Source organism: Gallus gallus, chromosome Z (genome assembly GCF_016699485.2).
Source record: "Gallus gallus isolate bGalGal1 chromosome Z, bGalGal1.mat.broiler.GRCg7b, whole genome shotgun sequence".
In the NCBI taxonomy this organism is placed as follows: domain Eukaryota; kingdom Metazoa; phylum Chordata; class Aves; order Galliformes; family Phasianidae; genus Gallus; species Gallus gallus.
The window spans coordinates 46,383,308-46,400,620 of NC_052572.1; the positions used below are offsets into that span (position 1 = coordinate 46,383,308).

At 35.0% G+C, this 17,313-nt stretch overlaps 1 protein-coding gene across 3 annotated transcripts in view; it reads right to left on the reverse strand.

Moving 5' to 3' along the window:
• Positions 1–17,313, reverse strand: part of YTHDC2 (YTH domain containing 2) — a 38,343-nt gene that overhangs the window by 12,497 nt on the left and 8,533 nt on the right. For all 3 annotated transcript variants that reach the window (XR_005842652.2, XM_004949271.5, XM_025144921.3), the window contains exons 5-23: positions 16,713–16,879; positions 15,109–15,211; positions 13,793–13,949; positions 12,186–12,293; positions 11,427–11,575; positions 9,869–10,004; positions 9,386–9,512; positions 8,284–8,349; positions 6,730–6,908; positions 6,448–6,544; positions 6,277–6,364; positions 6,114–6,194; positions 5,124–5,206; positions 3,954–4,059; positions 3,721–3,840; positions 3,126–3,398; positions 2,533–2,659; positions 1,800–2,005; positions 1,070–1,265 (exon numbers count right to left, since the gene is read on the reverse strand). Coding sequence is in view for 2 of the 3 variants with exons in the window: in XM_004949271.5 (XP_004949328.1) it covers positions 1,070–1,265; positions 1,800–2,005; positions 2,533–2,659; positions 3,126–3,398; positions 3,721–3,840; positions 3,954–4,059; positions 5,124–5,206; positions 6,114–6,194; positions 6,277–6,364; positions 6,448–6,544; positions 6,730–6,908; positions 8,284–8,349; positions 9,386–9,512; positions 9,869–10,004; positions 11,427–11,575; positions 12,186–12,293; positions 13,793–13,949; positions 15,109–15,211; positions 16,713–16,879 (2,569 nt within the window). In the remaining variant the exon portion in view is untranslated. The remainder of the gene's footprint in view (positions 1–1,069; positions 1,266–1,799; positions 2,006–2,532; positions 2,660–3,125; positions 3,399–3,720; positions 3,841–3,953; positions 4,060–5,123; positions 5,207–6,113; positions 6,195–6,276; positions 6,365–6,447; positions 6,545–6,729; positions 6,909–8,283; positions 8,350–9,385; positions 9,513–9,868; positions 10,005–11,426; positions 11,576–12,185; positions 12,294–13,792; positions 13,950–15,108; positions 15,212–16,712; positions 16,880–17,313) is intronic.

Genomic DNA, 17,313 nt, shown 5'->3' on the forward strand with positions numbered 1-17,313 from the left:
CACATTTTTCCAATTGCACCACCATTTCCAATGCTTCCTGCTTATACAACACTGTAGACACTGGTACAGAGGCACTTCAGCTGGGCTTTTGGCCATATCACCTTCTTGGAGGAGGGCCTCCCAAAAACCTATGAGACAAATTGGAGGTTTTCCTCCCACTGCTTCCTAAAGCAGCAGCATTCCCTCATTTCTCCCCCATTTACATCATAAACCTTAAAATTTTAGAGGAAAATATTCTGTAAATCTACTCCTCTACTATTCATAACACAATATGATGCTGAACTGTTCTCAGATTAGCATAACTTACAAGTAACTATTCAAATACTATCTGGGACTTAACAATGCCTGTGTTCAAATTTTTTTTCTAGTTAACTAATCTCGGACAAAGGAAAGCAAACCTGCTTCTGTCCAGTGAAGACATTGGTGGTTTAATATGGTATGTTTTCATAAATATTATAGCAGGAAGAGAAGTAAATCATCATTCTTCAATAGCATTATATCATAGATGTCTGAGACTTCACCTTAATGTGTAGAAAGTATCTAAGTAATCAGTTACAACTCAAGTTACAAATACGGAGTAGATGAAACAGTATTTGATAAAAAAAGTTATTTTTCAGAAAGGATGACCACTGATAGAAGGAAGGATAACAGGGGAATTGCCATTGCTGCGGTGTGATCAATTAACATCTGCAAAGAAATCAACCCCTTAACGAGAACCCCTCTGTAGACTAAGAATCTTTCATAATCTTTACCTACAGCAGAATATAAGGCCAAGATGGTGGTTATTTCTGACAGCACACTGAAGAATTAAATTCCTACAAACTCACGTTCAAAATAATCAAGATGTTAATGTTCTTTTAAAAATCTTACACATGTAGAAGATTACTTGCGTGTGCCTGAGATACTACTTACAGAGCCAGAAAACTACTCTTCAATAGCTACATGTACTTTAGCTTTGTAGCTTTAAGAATTCACTAACACGTGTTACATACCCTTGTGAAATAAGCCTTCTATGTCACACACTACTATATATCCAATTGAAACATTCCAAATCCAAAACCCCATATACCTCGAAAGGACAAAGGCTCTTGCAAAGCATTACGTGGTAACCTAGCTGGTCCAGAGAAGAGTGCCACAGTGACAGGTGTTACAACTGAACAACATCTGATATTTGCTATCCTGTGAGCTCTTGTCATTTCATCATATATAAGCCAGTCAGTAGGGAGTGCCTGAACAGCTGCAGCTTGCCCATTTGATGGCGGAATCTGTGCAAGAGCAATCGAGAGACTAGGCTGTTTTAACCTCTATTTGTAATTAAAATAAATTTTAACACATATCTCATTTTAAACATATAAATATGTGAACAGATACACACAGCAAAACTCAATCATACTTCAGAAGAACATTCAAACATTTTTGAAGCTGATTCTTTTTTCTCCGTATATCTAGAAATCTGAGTTTCAGAGCAGAACATCTTGCTACTATGACCAGAGATTACTGTATCTCTAAAACATGTTTGTAAGTAGGGTGTTTTGTTTTTTTTTTTTAATGCCATATTATCTTGTCCCACATGGAAGGGTTAAGTGAATTAACTTCTGGTGAAAAAATAGCATAACTGAGCCAATGTTCTATTTTATCAACAGGCAGGAAAAATATTTTCTAAAAACAGTGTCTAAAAACAGGCAAATGCAGGCTTCTTTAAAATACTGACAAATTTAGAGGGACATTTCTAAAACTTTCCTAAGCTTGACAGAGTATATTTGAATCTGCAGTTCACAAAAAAGAATAATAGATATTACCTTTTTATACTGAGCCTGGCTAAGAACAGACGTAGGATGAAATCGCACTTTCTTCTCTTTTGGTCCTGTCAAAACCAGGTTTTCTCTGTCCACATGCACTAGATTGGGATACATCCCAGCCACTAAGGCAGCTTTAACAACAGCCCAGTTCTCAGAGTTAACGTTAACATCTCTAATATCAGCACCTCCTCTGGCTCTCACAAAACCTGAAGAGGACAAAGAAATTACACTGGATTGCATATTCATATATTTGTTTCTGAAAAGGCATTTAAGACAAAAGGCGAAACAAACTATGTATTTGCTGCATTTTTCATACTGCCACCCTTAACAGCACCAAGAAAAAAAAACAACTGACTGAAATACTTCTTGATGTTTTATACTAGAACAAAACGCAATTCATTCCTACAGTGAAGACATCTCATACAGAAATAATGAGATGAGATACAGAAATACACGAAAATTCAAGGCAACATTTCACAAGTCATCATATTTCTTAGAAAAATCAGTGGAATGTGGACATGTGAGGGTATTTTCCCTTAGATTAGCATCTAATTCTGTTACCAGCCACGGTTCCTCACTCTAGCATCTATACCATGCTCAGAAAGTACATGTCCATTTGAGATCAGGAAAGGAAAACAACATAAATGAATACTATTCTTGTAACAATCTATATACACTTGTACTAGACTGAATTCAAAAACTACATTTAAAAAAAAAAACCTGAGCTCCTTACCTAAAGCTCTAAGCTGGCCAAGTAACTGTGTTCTCATTCCTATGATGATTTCCATTGTAGCTTGAGAAAGAAAGTTCTTTTCACAGAAGACCCTCTCCCAGCCATCACTTCGTGCCTTCTGCCATGCCTACAAAGAGAATTTTTTTTAGCTAAACAGATCTACAGGCATATTTGAAAACAAGAAAATGCACTTAAGTACACCGACATTTGTGCTAATAAAATGAGGGCAAAAACAATTCTCAAACTGAAATGCATCAAACCTTTTGTTTAGATGAGTACTAAATTTTGTTTACCCGATTCTCTACATTAACTTAATCTATCTCCAAACTGTTTTCTATCCTGTTAAAATTATAATGGTTAGAATTTATGTTAAAAAAAAACCCAAAAATGAAAAGCTGAAAACAATGTTTCCTTACAACATTACTGATTAGTTCAACAGACAGGAAAGCTGCTACACAAAAAGAACCTTTATTCTCTAAGGACTTGCTCTAGTCAATCATTTTACATCCAGTGTTATAGGTATATCATTTACTTCTGTACATAAGCTATTATTAAAGCTATTATTAGTACTCATTCTAAGGATCAAATAATACCTGGAAAGCCCTGAGGAGCACCATATGGTCACTAAATGTTCCTGCAGCTAAACGTTTTCTGCACAGCATAGCTGCACGCTTTTGAGAGGCCACCGTAGGTAGAACAAAAGGGTCTCGATATGCAAGAGTGCAAGCAATAGTGAGAATAGGATCCAGGCACTTCAGAACAACAGCACATAGCACCATTTTACCAAGATGTGGCTCTACTGGTAATTCAGCAAGATGATAACCAAGTTCAGTGAGGTCTTCCCAAACATCCATGGCATCTATTTTCTGATAAATAAACAATAAATGGAGGGGGGGAGAAGAACATAGACAAGAATAATATACAGTGAAAACAGAAAGGATGTGAATACAAGACATTAAATAGACTTGTTCTGACTATTAAGAATGTAAGAGAAACTCCGTATGAAGTTTGAGATCACATTCTTAAGCATTTTTTCCCCTTAATGTGAAAACATTACAAAAGTGAAAACAGACAAAAATATGAAGTATCCTTAAGTAACTAAACAGTCTCAAGAAACACAAAACTCAGTAATACCTGTTGCCACACAGAAGCAAATACAATTCCATCTAGATCTGTACTTATACTGACCTTGAGCATTTGTATGGCGTTTCTCACAATTAAAGCTGGTGGAGGATCAGGAGCTTTCATGAGAAAGTCAACAACTGGGCAATTAACTGGAGCCAGAAGTTTTGTGTGTAAACAAAGTTCCTACAGGTTGAAAATTAAAAGTTAAGACTACATAAAAAACTTTTACTGTAATTGACAACATGGCTAGACATTAATAAATATATTAGAGTTATAATTTATAAGAAAACACATGCCTGAAGTGGCATTCTTCGAAGTTCCGGAGTCTGAAATTCCAACATATTCTGAAATCGGAGCCTGCTGAAGAGATGGAAACAGACTCCAGGCCGACAGCGCCCTGCTCTTGAATATAAAATATCGTAAGCTGTTAATTACAACATCTTTTAAAACAAAGAAAAAAATGCACATTCCCCCCAAAAATTAACAACTTCCCCTTAAAACATAAATATACACACAGAAACATCTCACAAATATGGAACAGAAATGTAGAAGCATATGTAAGAGAAAGACAAGGTTGTCATTTAGCCTAAATCCCACATTTGAAGCAAGAGGCTTCTAGAGCATAAACTACTTTTGATATGACAGAAATTTGTTATTATGATTTTACCCTAACACTGAAAGATTTGGAGAAACAAAAATACGTTAAGTAAGTGCTCCCTGAACACCTAAAGTGTTTTTTTTTGTTTGTTTGTTTTGCTAACCCAAGGTCAATCCAAATCACATTGTTTTTGCTATAAGGAATATATTCATTTCTTCCTCTGGTAAAACCCCCTCAACATGCCCCAAAGAACTGGGTGTCAATCCAGAGTAAAAAGTAGAACAAGGACTGAACAACGGAGTGAGGGGATGAAAGGTAAACACTCACATGCACACTGAAATTCCAGCAGACTAATACCAATACTGTAGCAGCAAACATATAGTTATTTATTGCACTTGCCCTCACCCAGCACTGGGAAGAACAGAAGTCAGGAATTTTTTTGAGAAATTGATGTAGGAATTACTCTTCAATGTCTCTTCTAATAGAGTGATGAAGCAGCATCAAAAACTTGTAAGAGGCATCTCTTTTCCCACAGAAAAGTAAGCAGTGTAAAATCTATACGGCCCAGTGGGTGCTGGTAATACATAGGTGGAAGGATAGCAAATACCTTCATGGAGGAAAAACAAACCTACTGTAAAGCTTTGGGAAATTCTCAAGTCACATTTCTATTGGGAAATTACTCTAAGGAAGTATATGATGATCTTTGCTGTTTTCTTGCAGAGAATTAATACTGGCCATTGTCAAACACTATACTGGACTGGAGTAATATTGTTTTCCAGCACTGCTCCTCTTACATTTAGTACTTTATCCTTAGTGTACAGGGTGGTGGATGTTTCTAAGATAAAATTAAGTATGAAGTATTTATTACCTCCCTCTTCTCTGGATAGCACTGGCTTTTGAAATCCACACAGTTTTTAACATAGTAACACAACTCAGTGCATCAAAAGACTTCTAAAAAAGAAAAGCAAGGAAATAAAACCAAGAATTAATAGGGTGCATGAAAGAAGAATTATTAATGACTTAGATCATCACAGATGTTCTCCTAAAAACAATACTAAGCACTGCTAGCTTCTGGCACACAGTTATGTTCTGAAGTACTTTGTTACAGGTGAATTTATGCCACCTCTTTAGCAATATCTGTGCTACACAGTTTTCTAAATCAGAAACTTTCTAGGTTAAGTCAAGAAATGATAAGTTGTGCTTTGCACTATCACAGAAAGCAAAAACACATTATTATACACAATTAAGTTTTGCTTATTTCCTCACTTGGAAATTATGTCCTAATTCTCCTGCATTTGGTGCAGAAATACAAAATACTCGTATTAATACACGAACTTGGTTGATTTGCTGTGTGTATATCCCATGAAATCTAGTATATGGAGTAGAAAATATAATGTAATTAAAGTACAGTTCAAGACATAATCTATGTTTATTTCACAAGTAACCACTAAAAAGGGCATTCAGTATATCATAAGCATTTGAAAACTTAGTACTGGATTCCACCTGAATCAGATACAATAAAACAAAAAAGGGAACTCCCAGTATTCTTTAACTCCCAGGAAAATGAGGGTCTAAACTAATGGACTTTCTTTAAAATACAAGCAGAAGTGCCAAGTTATTTTTGTATTCAGCAGTAGCTTTTCCTGGGTTTTTAAGCAGCTGGTTGTCATAAAGAAATTTTTTCATCTTTATGATTTGTTATCAAGAAACAAAAGTTACTTATAAAGTTGATTAACAAATGCCAGGTTTTCAGATTGCTAATAAAAAAAACACTTCTCCAAAAATTACAGCTTTGTATTATTATTTTAAAATAATCTCAGGAAGTTTACTTCCTAAAGAAAGGTTAAGCCAATCATACCTCTTTCATCTTTCCCGAATCAATAACAAATACAACATCATTGACTGTGATACTGGTTTCCGCAATATTGGTAGAAAGAATCTGCAAATAAAAAAAACACTACAGTAACTGTAAAAGCAAAGACTACATAGATTAGTATCTGAAGAAGTCATCTGATACTTGCTATTTTGCGGATGCCAGAAGGTGGAGTTTTAAGCACATTCTTCTGATCCAAAGTCTGCATATTTGAATGAAGCATGAATACTTGGTATCTAATGCAAAACAAGGAGTAGTTTTTAAGTATATTTAAAGGGGAAAAAAAACCTAAAGACAATCATTGAAATTAGAGGTTTACCTGTGAGCATTATCAACAAATCTCTTGTCATCAAAAATAATACGGTCTCTCAAGCTGATTATCTCATCATATCCAGGGAGAAATATTAAAATTGCTCCTAAAAAAGAGAATCAATTTACAACATTAAACCAGATGCTCACTTCAAATATATAAAAATACAAGTTAGTATTATGCACACTGCTACCCAGAAGGTCTTCCCTTTTTGGTATTACTTAAAAAATAACACAAATAATCAGAAGTTGAATCCACAGCAATAATGTGGGACTGCGTATGTATACCTACCCCCATCAGAACTATTGCAGATGTTGTAAAGTAAGTGCATAATCAGGTCCAGATCCACCTTTTCATCATCAAAACTGTGATGATAGGCTTTCAACAGTTCCCTGTCCTCTGCTCCAAGGTCATTACCACTTGCTTGGACCAGAGAACTCTCATCCAGATTTCCAGATTCCATTGAAGCACTAAAACATACAGATATACAGTACAGAGTTAAGGTTGTTTCCTTCAGGTTTGCATTCAGCCATCAATTCAAGTTTAGATCAAGACTAAGAAGATTACATGTAACCCATTTTTACGTCTAAACTGCAGCAGAACTGCACGTCCATAATATTATTGACTTGAGCACTAACCCTGCAGAACATGTGAACTTCAGCTGTTAGCATTAGTTTTCCTATATTTCATCAAAACATGACCATAAGCAAACCTGAGAAAAAGTATATATACATATTTCTTTTTAACATTTTACTTTTTTTTTTTGTTTTTTTTAATCTGCTAAGGGAAAAACATTAAAAAAAAAAAAGAGTATTTTCCAAACACTTCCCTACCATCAGTTCCTTAATGTTCTGGCTGTATGTTACTTGCATACAAAGTTATTCTAGCGTAGGTATATAATGCAACAACAACATAGAATAAAACACCATAGATTTGTACTATTTTCATTTCAGATACTTATTTTGGAAACATGGCACAGAATCACTATCTCCTCCATATACGAGGGCTGCTCCAAAAGTAACACCTCCTATTTTATTTCACTGGCCAGTGTCATCAGAGGCAGATGCTGGCAGCAAAGGTTGAACCTTACTGCCAATATTCCATTACATTCTTTTGCCGTGTAACAGATGGCAGCAGAGGGGAAGTCTGACAAAATGGTGCCTGATGCAAGGCTGTGTTATTAAATTACTCCATGAGGAAAAAATGGCACCCACTGGCTTGCTGAACATTTGTGGAGACCAAACAGTGGGTGTTAGTAAAGTGAGGCAGTGGCAGGTACATTTTAGCAGTGGCTACAGTGATGTGAAAAAACAAGCCAGGTTCTGGACAGCCATGCATAGCTGCCACACCTCAAAATTAATAGCATCTTGATCAGCTCATCCATGTGAATCAGCTAATGGTGCTGAAAAAATAGTGCTTTGTAGTTGAGAACTTGCACTATCAAATAGTGTTACTGTGCTTTTTGTATCTGTTGTCATTTCTACGGAAATAAGTAGAAGGCATTACTTTCAAAGTGACTTATACGTATTTAAGTTACCATGACCACATTTTGACTAGACATAGAAATTCCAACTATGATGGCATAGGACAACAAATGCTAATGATAGAAAAGTTTGTACACCATATTCATTATAGGAGCTGTGTTTAAAAAAAAATCACTACAATGCTGAATACAATTTTTTTTTAAATATGCTTCCAAAATGTTCCAACTCCCAGATAAATCTTGTTGTTTAGGTCATATTTTAGAGCATATAAACCTAAAAATTGTTCTGATTAAAAGGTGGAAGACACAGACGTCCACATACTATGTTAAACAATTGTTTTAGCAAAGCAGCCATAGCTTACCTGTAAGATTCCAACAGGTCAACCACCTCTGTTTGTCCGAAGTGCTTAGCCCAGTCTAAAGCCATCCTGAAAGAGTTGCATAATAGTCTTTATTATTTATCACTTCAGAAGATAAGTATGGGCAGCACCTTACGTGAGATGACAGCTGACACACTGCACTGTTCAATCATTTCCGCATTACCATTTAAGTAGTGCCTTTACTGATGGATCTGAATCTTCCCAAATGCAAAAGATGTGTAATAAATAGTTACACGATTTTTAAATAGTTGCAAATTTTTATCAAGTATGAACGTTTCCTCTACACATCAATACATGCAAACACACAAACACGAAGGAGTAGAATGCACTATTCCTTCAGAAAACAAAAATCAATGCACACAGCTAAGCCATGCCTTTCTAAGGTATCCTTTTATTAACTCCTTTAAATCATCTTGAGATCCCAAATGTTTTTCTCCAAAACATCTAAAAATGCTGAGCTTTTTGATACCTTATGAAAACCATTATCGTCACAAAACAGATCATTCTGTTTTCCTTTTAAACTGCATTCCTTCTCTAATTTCCCAAATAGCAGACACCTAGAATCCTAATTCTTATCCTTCCACACTACAATGATATATAGTAGCCCCCTGTTTTCTAAAGATAAATTCCTTGTCATAAAAATCTGCATTTTTAGATATTAATAGGGATTTTCTTATATGCTACAATATACCTGCAGCCATAACACTGCAAAGACCTTTGCCTCTGTAGTATATCTTTTTTTTTTAAACCTGTATAGGTTATTGTCTTAAAGATTTGAATAATCAAGCATTTTGAATCTAATTAAATCCATCAAGAAAGATTCTCATCTTTTCCTCATCAGAGGTTACATCAGGTTCCTTGAAAGTAGAAGCATATAAACCATTTTAAAGCCTGCTCGTGAAGTATTTTAGAATTTATGGAAAACAATCTGATGAAACAAACTCGAAATTATTGTGACGATGAAAACTTACTACCACCTACAGCATTCTGATAAATCACTAAATTAAAAAATGTGTTACATGTCTTAAGTTCTCATTTTTATATTGGAAAATAAATCAGTTTCACTTCATCTGTTTGTTTTTACCAGCCATTGGATGATTTGCAGTGGACACTTGCTCCCATACTAATCAGTTGCTCTACTTGACTTAGAAAGCCTCTCCCTGAAGCAATCATTAGTGCAGTCGCACTCGTTTCACTGTGCCTATAATCAACTGAGAAGTAAAACAAATTAGCAAAAACAATACACACTTTTTTTCATCTAAACAAAACACGAATATGACTTTCAAAATCTAGACCAACAAAACTTTATTTCTTCTTCTCACCCACCAGCCAATTCACATGAATTCACGGCGTTTCTAAAACAGTATTAACTTATTAGTCAATACTTCCAAACAAGTACAGTAACAAATAAGTGAACAGTTAGTGAATTGTGTAACATATTCATTTTTCAAACAGGCAAACATAAGAAGTAAAAAATAACACTTGAAAAGAGAGAAAGTCATAGAAAATCAAGTCACTTTGTGATTTCTTTTTTCCTTGTGTAACAAGATGAACAAAAGCAACTTACCACTAACGTTTTCAGTTAAGATGAAATGGAACACCTGAGCAAAGGAATCAATATCTTTATGTAACCAGATGTCGGAAAGACAAGAATCCATTTCTTTTATTAGCCATGGTTCAAGACAACTTGTATCTCTTTCGATCTGAAGAGAAAAAAGAACAAGATTAAAATGATGAATCTCTTCAAGAAGTTCTTTTGTCTTTATTCTCACAGATGAGGTACTAAGAAATCTAGTTTTTAAACAACTAGAAATACAGAACTAAGTTATGAGTTAATGTATTTATGGTATCTTGGACATCTGGAGCCCAAAAACAGTCTCAACATTCCACAAGCCGTGTGGAGATATATATGATAATTAGAAACAATTTTTCATAAATAATTTTATTGACCAAATATGGGACCTGACCTACCCAGCACATGACCTTTTTTGGCCAGATACCACCACTCCATGGAACCTCACAACCAAAGACCTCCTGCAAGAATCCCATATTAACACACGAGTACTACTTGATTCCAATACATATATCAATTCTCAGAATAGGTGGGTGCTTTGCAGAAATTGTACTAACATTCAAATGATGAATGTGTACAATCTATGTAATTTCAATTCTGTTGACATGGTTGACTTTCTGTGCTGCAACTGGACAGTTTTTTTGCTAATGCTGTGTTTTTCTTCTACCAATACGCACACATCTTTTTCAGCAGGGCTTCTTTCAATTCATTCTCCACCCAGCCTGTATTCATGTTTGGGACTGCCTTACCTGAAGAGCAGGACCTGGACTTTACTGCATTTCATGAGGCTTGCATGGGCTCAACTCTTGAGCCTGTCAAGGTCTCTCAGGATGGCAACCTTCACTCCAGTGTGTTGACTGCAACACTCAGCTTTGTGTCACTCACAGACTTGCTGAGATGCATTTAATCCCACCTTCCACACTACCATCAAAGACGTGAAATATCAGCTCCGATGCAGGCCCCTGAGGGTACCTACTCATCACTGGTCTCCACCTGGACATCAAACCACTGACTGCAACCATCTGAATTCAATAATCCAGCCCATTTTTATTCTGAGTATCCAATCTATCAACTTCACATCTCCACATTTCAGCAATGCTGTACACCCATTACAGAAGATCATTAAGTCAGCCAGACACCATTTGCCCTTAGAGAAGACATGCTGACTGACACTTGTAATCTGTTTTTCATGTGTTATAGTACAGTTTACAGAAGGATGTGTTCTATGATCTTGTCAGGCACAGAGAATGAGTGACCTGTAGTTCCATGAATCTTTCTTCTTCATCTTTTTAATAATGGGGTTATGTTTCTTCTTGTCCAGTCACTGAGAACTTGTAATGACTTCTCAAAGATGATGCACAGCAGTTTCATCTGCCACTTTCCTCAGTACCCTCAGATGCACCTCACCAAATACCACATACTTGTGCACACAAAGTTCTTAGATGGTCCCAACCCATCTAAGTACTTTATTTCCCAATATCCTTAGAAACAAATTTTTAAAAGATTAATTATATAAACCTAAAACATTTCTTCCAACAAAGAAAAAACTTACCAGATGATTAAATACTGTGTCACCACTGCTATCCAGCAGATTATACTCTTCAGATACACTTGCAACAGATCGTCTTCTCCGTGATTCTGGGTTGCTACTATTTTCTTGAGCACAACACCACTCAGTGAGAGTGCTTTGCTGTTTTTCTTCTAGAAGGTGTAAAATATTACCAAAACAGTTTTATAATCACTTTAATTATCTATTGCTTTCAGCTACAAAAATAGTTGCATGAAATCACAAGTTTACCTACAGCATTCTCTTTTATCCAATCAAGAATGCTGGTACCAGTCCAATATAAATTCTATGATTAATGGCAGACACAGTGTATAGCTGCAAATGTCTGCCCTAAGAGTAAGGTAAAAAATATCATTCGGATGCTACTAACAGGAACTATTTCTGTGCAAGATGTACAAAATCCTGCACTGTGGATGGATGGCTGCAATTCAATTTGTACCTGAAAGTCAACACATCACATCATCTTGTTCTGTATTTTTCATGGAAGCAACATGCAAACCTACACCATAATACTAGCAAAACATTTATCAACTGAAAGCAAAAAGTATACCTGTTGTTTAATTAAAAAAATCTTTCAATCAACTTCAATAATGTAAACATTACAAGTTTAAAGATACTTGTTGTTATCTAATCATGTCTCATTTACTATTTCAGCTTTTAAATACAACAGAATCATCCTATTTCATTGTTCACAATACTCAATAAGCCTCAGTGCCCATTCTTACAATTAAGAAGTATACCAACCTCGCTGTTTCTCCTTTTTGTACTTTATCATCTCTTTGTTTGTATATCCAGTACTTCGTAAAATGTCTTCCAAAAACATCTCTTTAACTTCAAATGGTCTTCCTTGGACTGCAAGTACAAATAACTAATAAAGTTAGATATCCCCTAGTTCTACTGACAGTCTTAATTAAAAAAGACTTTTTGTAAATATTAAAAAGAAAACAATTGAGAAGTCAAAAGCAGGTTTAAGGAATTATTACTTTCCTTGAAAAAAAAAAATCCTTTAAGAATATCAGAGAGTTTGCTTTCTTAAGACTGCTGAGCCACAGAACAAAATAAGATTTAGAAGGGAAGTGTCAGTTATGTATACTGTTTTTCATTAACCTCTTCAATGCTATCTATGCATTCTGAAGGGAGATCCAAATGTTTGGCAGTACATTCATCGAAGTTTTATCAGAATGACAAAGAGAAAACTAGTATTTTTGTTGTAGGATTGTCACCTGGATTACAAACATAATAATACTGTTTTAATGCAATATTCCGTAGGAAGTTTGTCACTTTATATAAAAATGCTTTGCTCAAGACAAGTACACAAGATGCACTCAGTTTCTTCAGTTACTTCAGCCCTTCTTTGCTGAGTAAGGCCCAACAAGCCAGACAATCCAAATGGTCTTTATCTCCTGAGAGTCTACCCCGATTTCTTTTTCAATATCACTGTTCTCTAAACCACTCTAACAGATATGACAGGATCCTTTTTCACAGGAAAAGAAATTATCTAGATTTCTGGTCCTTTAAGTAGTGATTTAAACTCAGCTAAGGCAAATGTCTTAGAACCCACCTCTTCTTCAGGAAGAACTACCTGTATATACTAACGTATAATACATGTACATTATTGTAAAAAAATCGTCGAAAAAACGAAGCAGATCACTCATGCAGGAGGCCTGCAAGCCAGAAATGTGGAAAAAAAAAAATGGAAAAAACCCACATCTCCCACACTTTACCTTTAATAAGGATGCATCAAAACTGATATTAAAATAAAGGTAACTTTTTACACTTGAAAGTAATCTAATTACAGATTATTAAGCCTGAGCATCACATCTTTTCTCAAATTTTACCTGGCTTAACAGTTGACAACTTCCTTTAGAAATAATTAATCACATGATTAAAACATGAAAAAAAACAAACTGTCTAGGTCTGTATTTCTGAAGTGACCAGTTATAGTCATCTGTGTTTTATCCAGTAACAAACAGCAACGTCTGAGGCCTGAAAAACTTAAACTTACTGGAATTAGTTAAAATGTATCATACTCTTGCAGACCTTAGGGTCTTAATGTGCTGACTTTCTCATCCTGCAGATCAGTACATTAAGAACTTTTCCTTTTCTTGAGCTGAGTATCAGGAGACAAGGCATCTCTGCACTTACAGCACTTCTAGCAATAAAATACTTCATTCTGAAATAGTTGCAAACAGATCTAAAAAAAAATTACAACAGTAAACTTAAAAAAAAAAAGCAAAAAGAACAAGCGTTTTTCTAATTCTCACTCAGTGTCCCTGTTACCTTGTTCAGGTTAACCGGCATTGACAGTTGTATACAGGTATACTCAAATTCAAGAGTTCACAAATACTTACTGTGTATTACTGGGCAACTTCCAAAATACTTTATAAAGAGATTTGCATCTAGAGCAGCACTAGAAATGATTAGTTTTAAATTAGTCTGGTTTTGCAATATATCTCGCAGTTTTATTAACAAGAAATCACTGAATCTATCCCTTTCATGTACTTCATCCTAAAACAAAAGGACAAAAAGAAACCAATAAATATTCACAAATACAAATTTTAAAAATAAAATGTATCTTTTGTAGGTACATTGAAAGATGCATTAAAATGTAGAATTCTAACTTAGTTAAACTAAGCACTTTTTAATAAGAAAGTATTCAAGTAAAAAACTTTTTCAAAGTTTCACTAAGATACTGGAGCAGACTGTGCCATTAATGAACAAAGAAGAGAGAACTTGATTTCAGAGGCTGGCTGAACCTACATGATCTTCAAGGTCACTTCCAACTCAAACCATTCTACGATTCCATGAAGTGCATTTCCAAAACTTCTCTAATCCTCTCTGAACAATTACCACCCCCAAGATACTGACATGAACCACAGTTCCCACAAATCTTGTTTCAATAAACTCTTCAGAGTTGAAGCATTTAAAGGAATATAGAATATCACATAATCAGAAAATAAAATTGGTTCCCTAGGTCCATTAAGTCACGTACAAAGCTTAACATCAGTTAAGGCATATAATTGATTAAAGCAATTAGATACTTGGTGTGCTTTGTTTTCTCTCACATTATGAATTTATCAAGCAGGAAGCTAAACACTTTTTAAGGTGAAAGCAAGAACACGAAACATCCTTGTACTTTCAGTAAGCAGGTGAGTATATACAATTATTTTGATTTTTATGTTTTCAGCAGTGGAAAAATTTTTCAAGGTGATTGTCTACTCTGGTTCCACTGAGTTCTTAGTGCCCACAACAGAAATCATACTACTCCTTATTTTGAAAACCTTTGTGCTAACAAATGGACTGCTAAACTGGTACTGCAAAAATAAGTATATGATACAAGAAATTCTGACAGATTCACAATGAGTCATATATACATATGCCTAAAGCTTCCCTATTTCCTGACCAAAAAAGCCTGGGGGGAAATGTTTAGACATCTGTCCCTCACAACTGTTTCATCATCCTAGAATTAAATGCTATCATGAGCATAAAAAGATACTTTAACCAAAAAAAGTCCATGAACTCCAAGAGAAAAAGACCTCAGTACATACAGAAAAAAAAAAAAAAGATTCTGCCCAAATAAAAACGCTTCACATGCTTAATTAGGAACACAAATTTCACAAGTAATACATACTGCTTCAGCTCACATGAAATTCAATGGGATTCTTACCACAATCACATGCGTTACTGTTGATAGAGCACTGTCTCCAGCCATTAGTGTGCGAAGCAGTATGCCATTAGTGCAAAACGTTAACAGTGTCCTTGGAGAAACCCTATTGAACAGTTGGTGAAGATACTTAGACTTGCACCATTCAAATGCACGTTACCTTTTTCACATTTATTAAAAACTAAAGGATTGAACAGCTACTCACCAGAACTGGAATTAGATTACAGTTATCTAAGTAATTCAACAATACTGTTTATTTTTAAACTACCCTTATTTGCAGAGAACACCTACAGAATTCTAGTGCTTACATTCCAAAACTTCAGACACTGGATTCATGTTTAAATAAATGTATCAGCAAATAAAAATGAACTTTGAGAGTCTCTATGTGGGACATTCACATGGATTACTTTGCAAAAACAGTTTCCAATTTTTCGACATGTACTTGGGACTGTATTATTTGCATTTGTCTATACTTGACTGAATCACATAAAATCAGTTGATCCTTTCCAAATGCATCAATTTTTGCTTGAAGAGGAAAAAAGCTACAGTCATAGTAGCTGTGGGAATTATCTGCGCAAGTAACATCAGTTGTTGCCACTACCTTCTCCAGTACTGACAATTTAAGTTCTGAAAACTTTCTTACTATCATACTCAACAGTTCTTTTCTTGAAGGCATACGAACTCTCTACTTACTATACACTTTCCAAGTTTGGAATTCATCTACTCTTTGCCTACAAAAATTCCTCTACATTCTACTGAATTTAAGGAACATATCCAAGATGGATTCCTCTTCAGTATCCTCTTCTAGAAACCATGGCTGCTATCTAGCACTTAATAAGATAAAACAAGGGAGCACCTGTGTTACTGGTTTTTTTTTGTTGTTGTTGTTATTGTTTTTAACCAGCGTTGGAAATACTGCTCTCTCAAGAACCTTATTTACTCTTTTAAGATGTTCCACACTACCTCCAATATTTCTTCCATCTTGATCCAACCTATGGTTTGTTCTTTATTCAGCTACTGTAATAGTCCCACATAGTCCCACATCCACCTCATCTGCAATTAATCTTCTTTAAATCTTTAAATCTCTCTTTAAATTGCTCTTTAAATCTCTTAATAGGCTTCTAAGTTTTCACAGACACACTTGAATTCTTCTTTCATCAGCTATGTGCTATCTTCATTCATATAAACAACAGAACCAGACATACCCTTTGCCTTCATGTTTGCTAAAAACTGTCACCGTAAAGTTTCTGTTAAAGTGCTCTAGTTCTCTTACATATCGTCAAAGCTTATGGAACTTTCCAATCAATGACTGGGGAGAAAAAAGGAGAGGAAAACATATAGTTGTCCTGAAAATCCAAGAGATTTCTCTCTCCCCAGCAGTAGAAATCAAATGAATATGCCTCTGATTCACTTAAACAAGAAAGCTTACTACTTGATACTGCAACCTGTAGAAGGAAGTCTATCTTTGGCAAATACTAGATTGCCTGAAACAACACATCCTACCTATAATTTATACACTGTTTTCTCTGCTGTAGCCCCCCAAATACTGTAGCTTTAACATACATGTGAACACAAGATCAGCTGCCTTAAAGAAATGTTGTTAGTACCTGCTTTCTAATCGGATCTGATAACCAACTGTCTGGCCAACCTTTTCTCTTCTTTCTGCTGCCACTCTTTCAGCTACAGCAATAACTGCCAAACGTCTTGGCTGAGTGCAAAATATACGACAGGGAACTCCATTTTCGTAGCAGTCATCAAGAAGGAACTGAGGAATCTATAAAAAAAAGTTTCAAAGTACTTGTTAGTTTCATGAAACTATAGGTGTTTTTTTTCCTTAAACAGTGAAGCAACTTAATTATATCTCAATATTATACAGATTGCAAAACTTTCATTTCACAGTATTCTACTCTCGACACTAAATCCAGAACTAGCTTTAGAAGAAAAAGTACTAAACACAATAATAGCTCCATTATTTTAAACAATTTAAACCGTTCTAGTGAAAAGTCAGAATTTCATCAGAAAATTATGTAGAATCTTTTATATTTTTAAATAAGTATCTGCTGACTTAGTGCTTTAATTCACTTCCCCATATTTCAAATACAACACCTTACTATACAGGAAAACAAAAGTCTAAAAATTAGCATAATGGAATCTCTTATTACATAAACGTTTTCTAAAATCGCATTAGTTTCATATAAATACTGACAT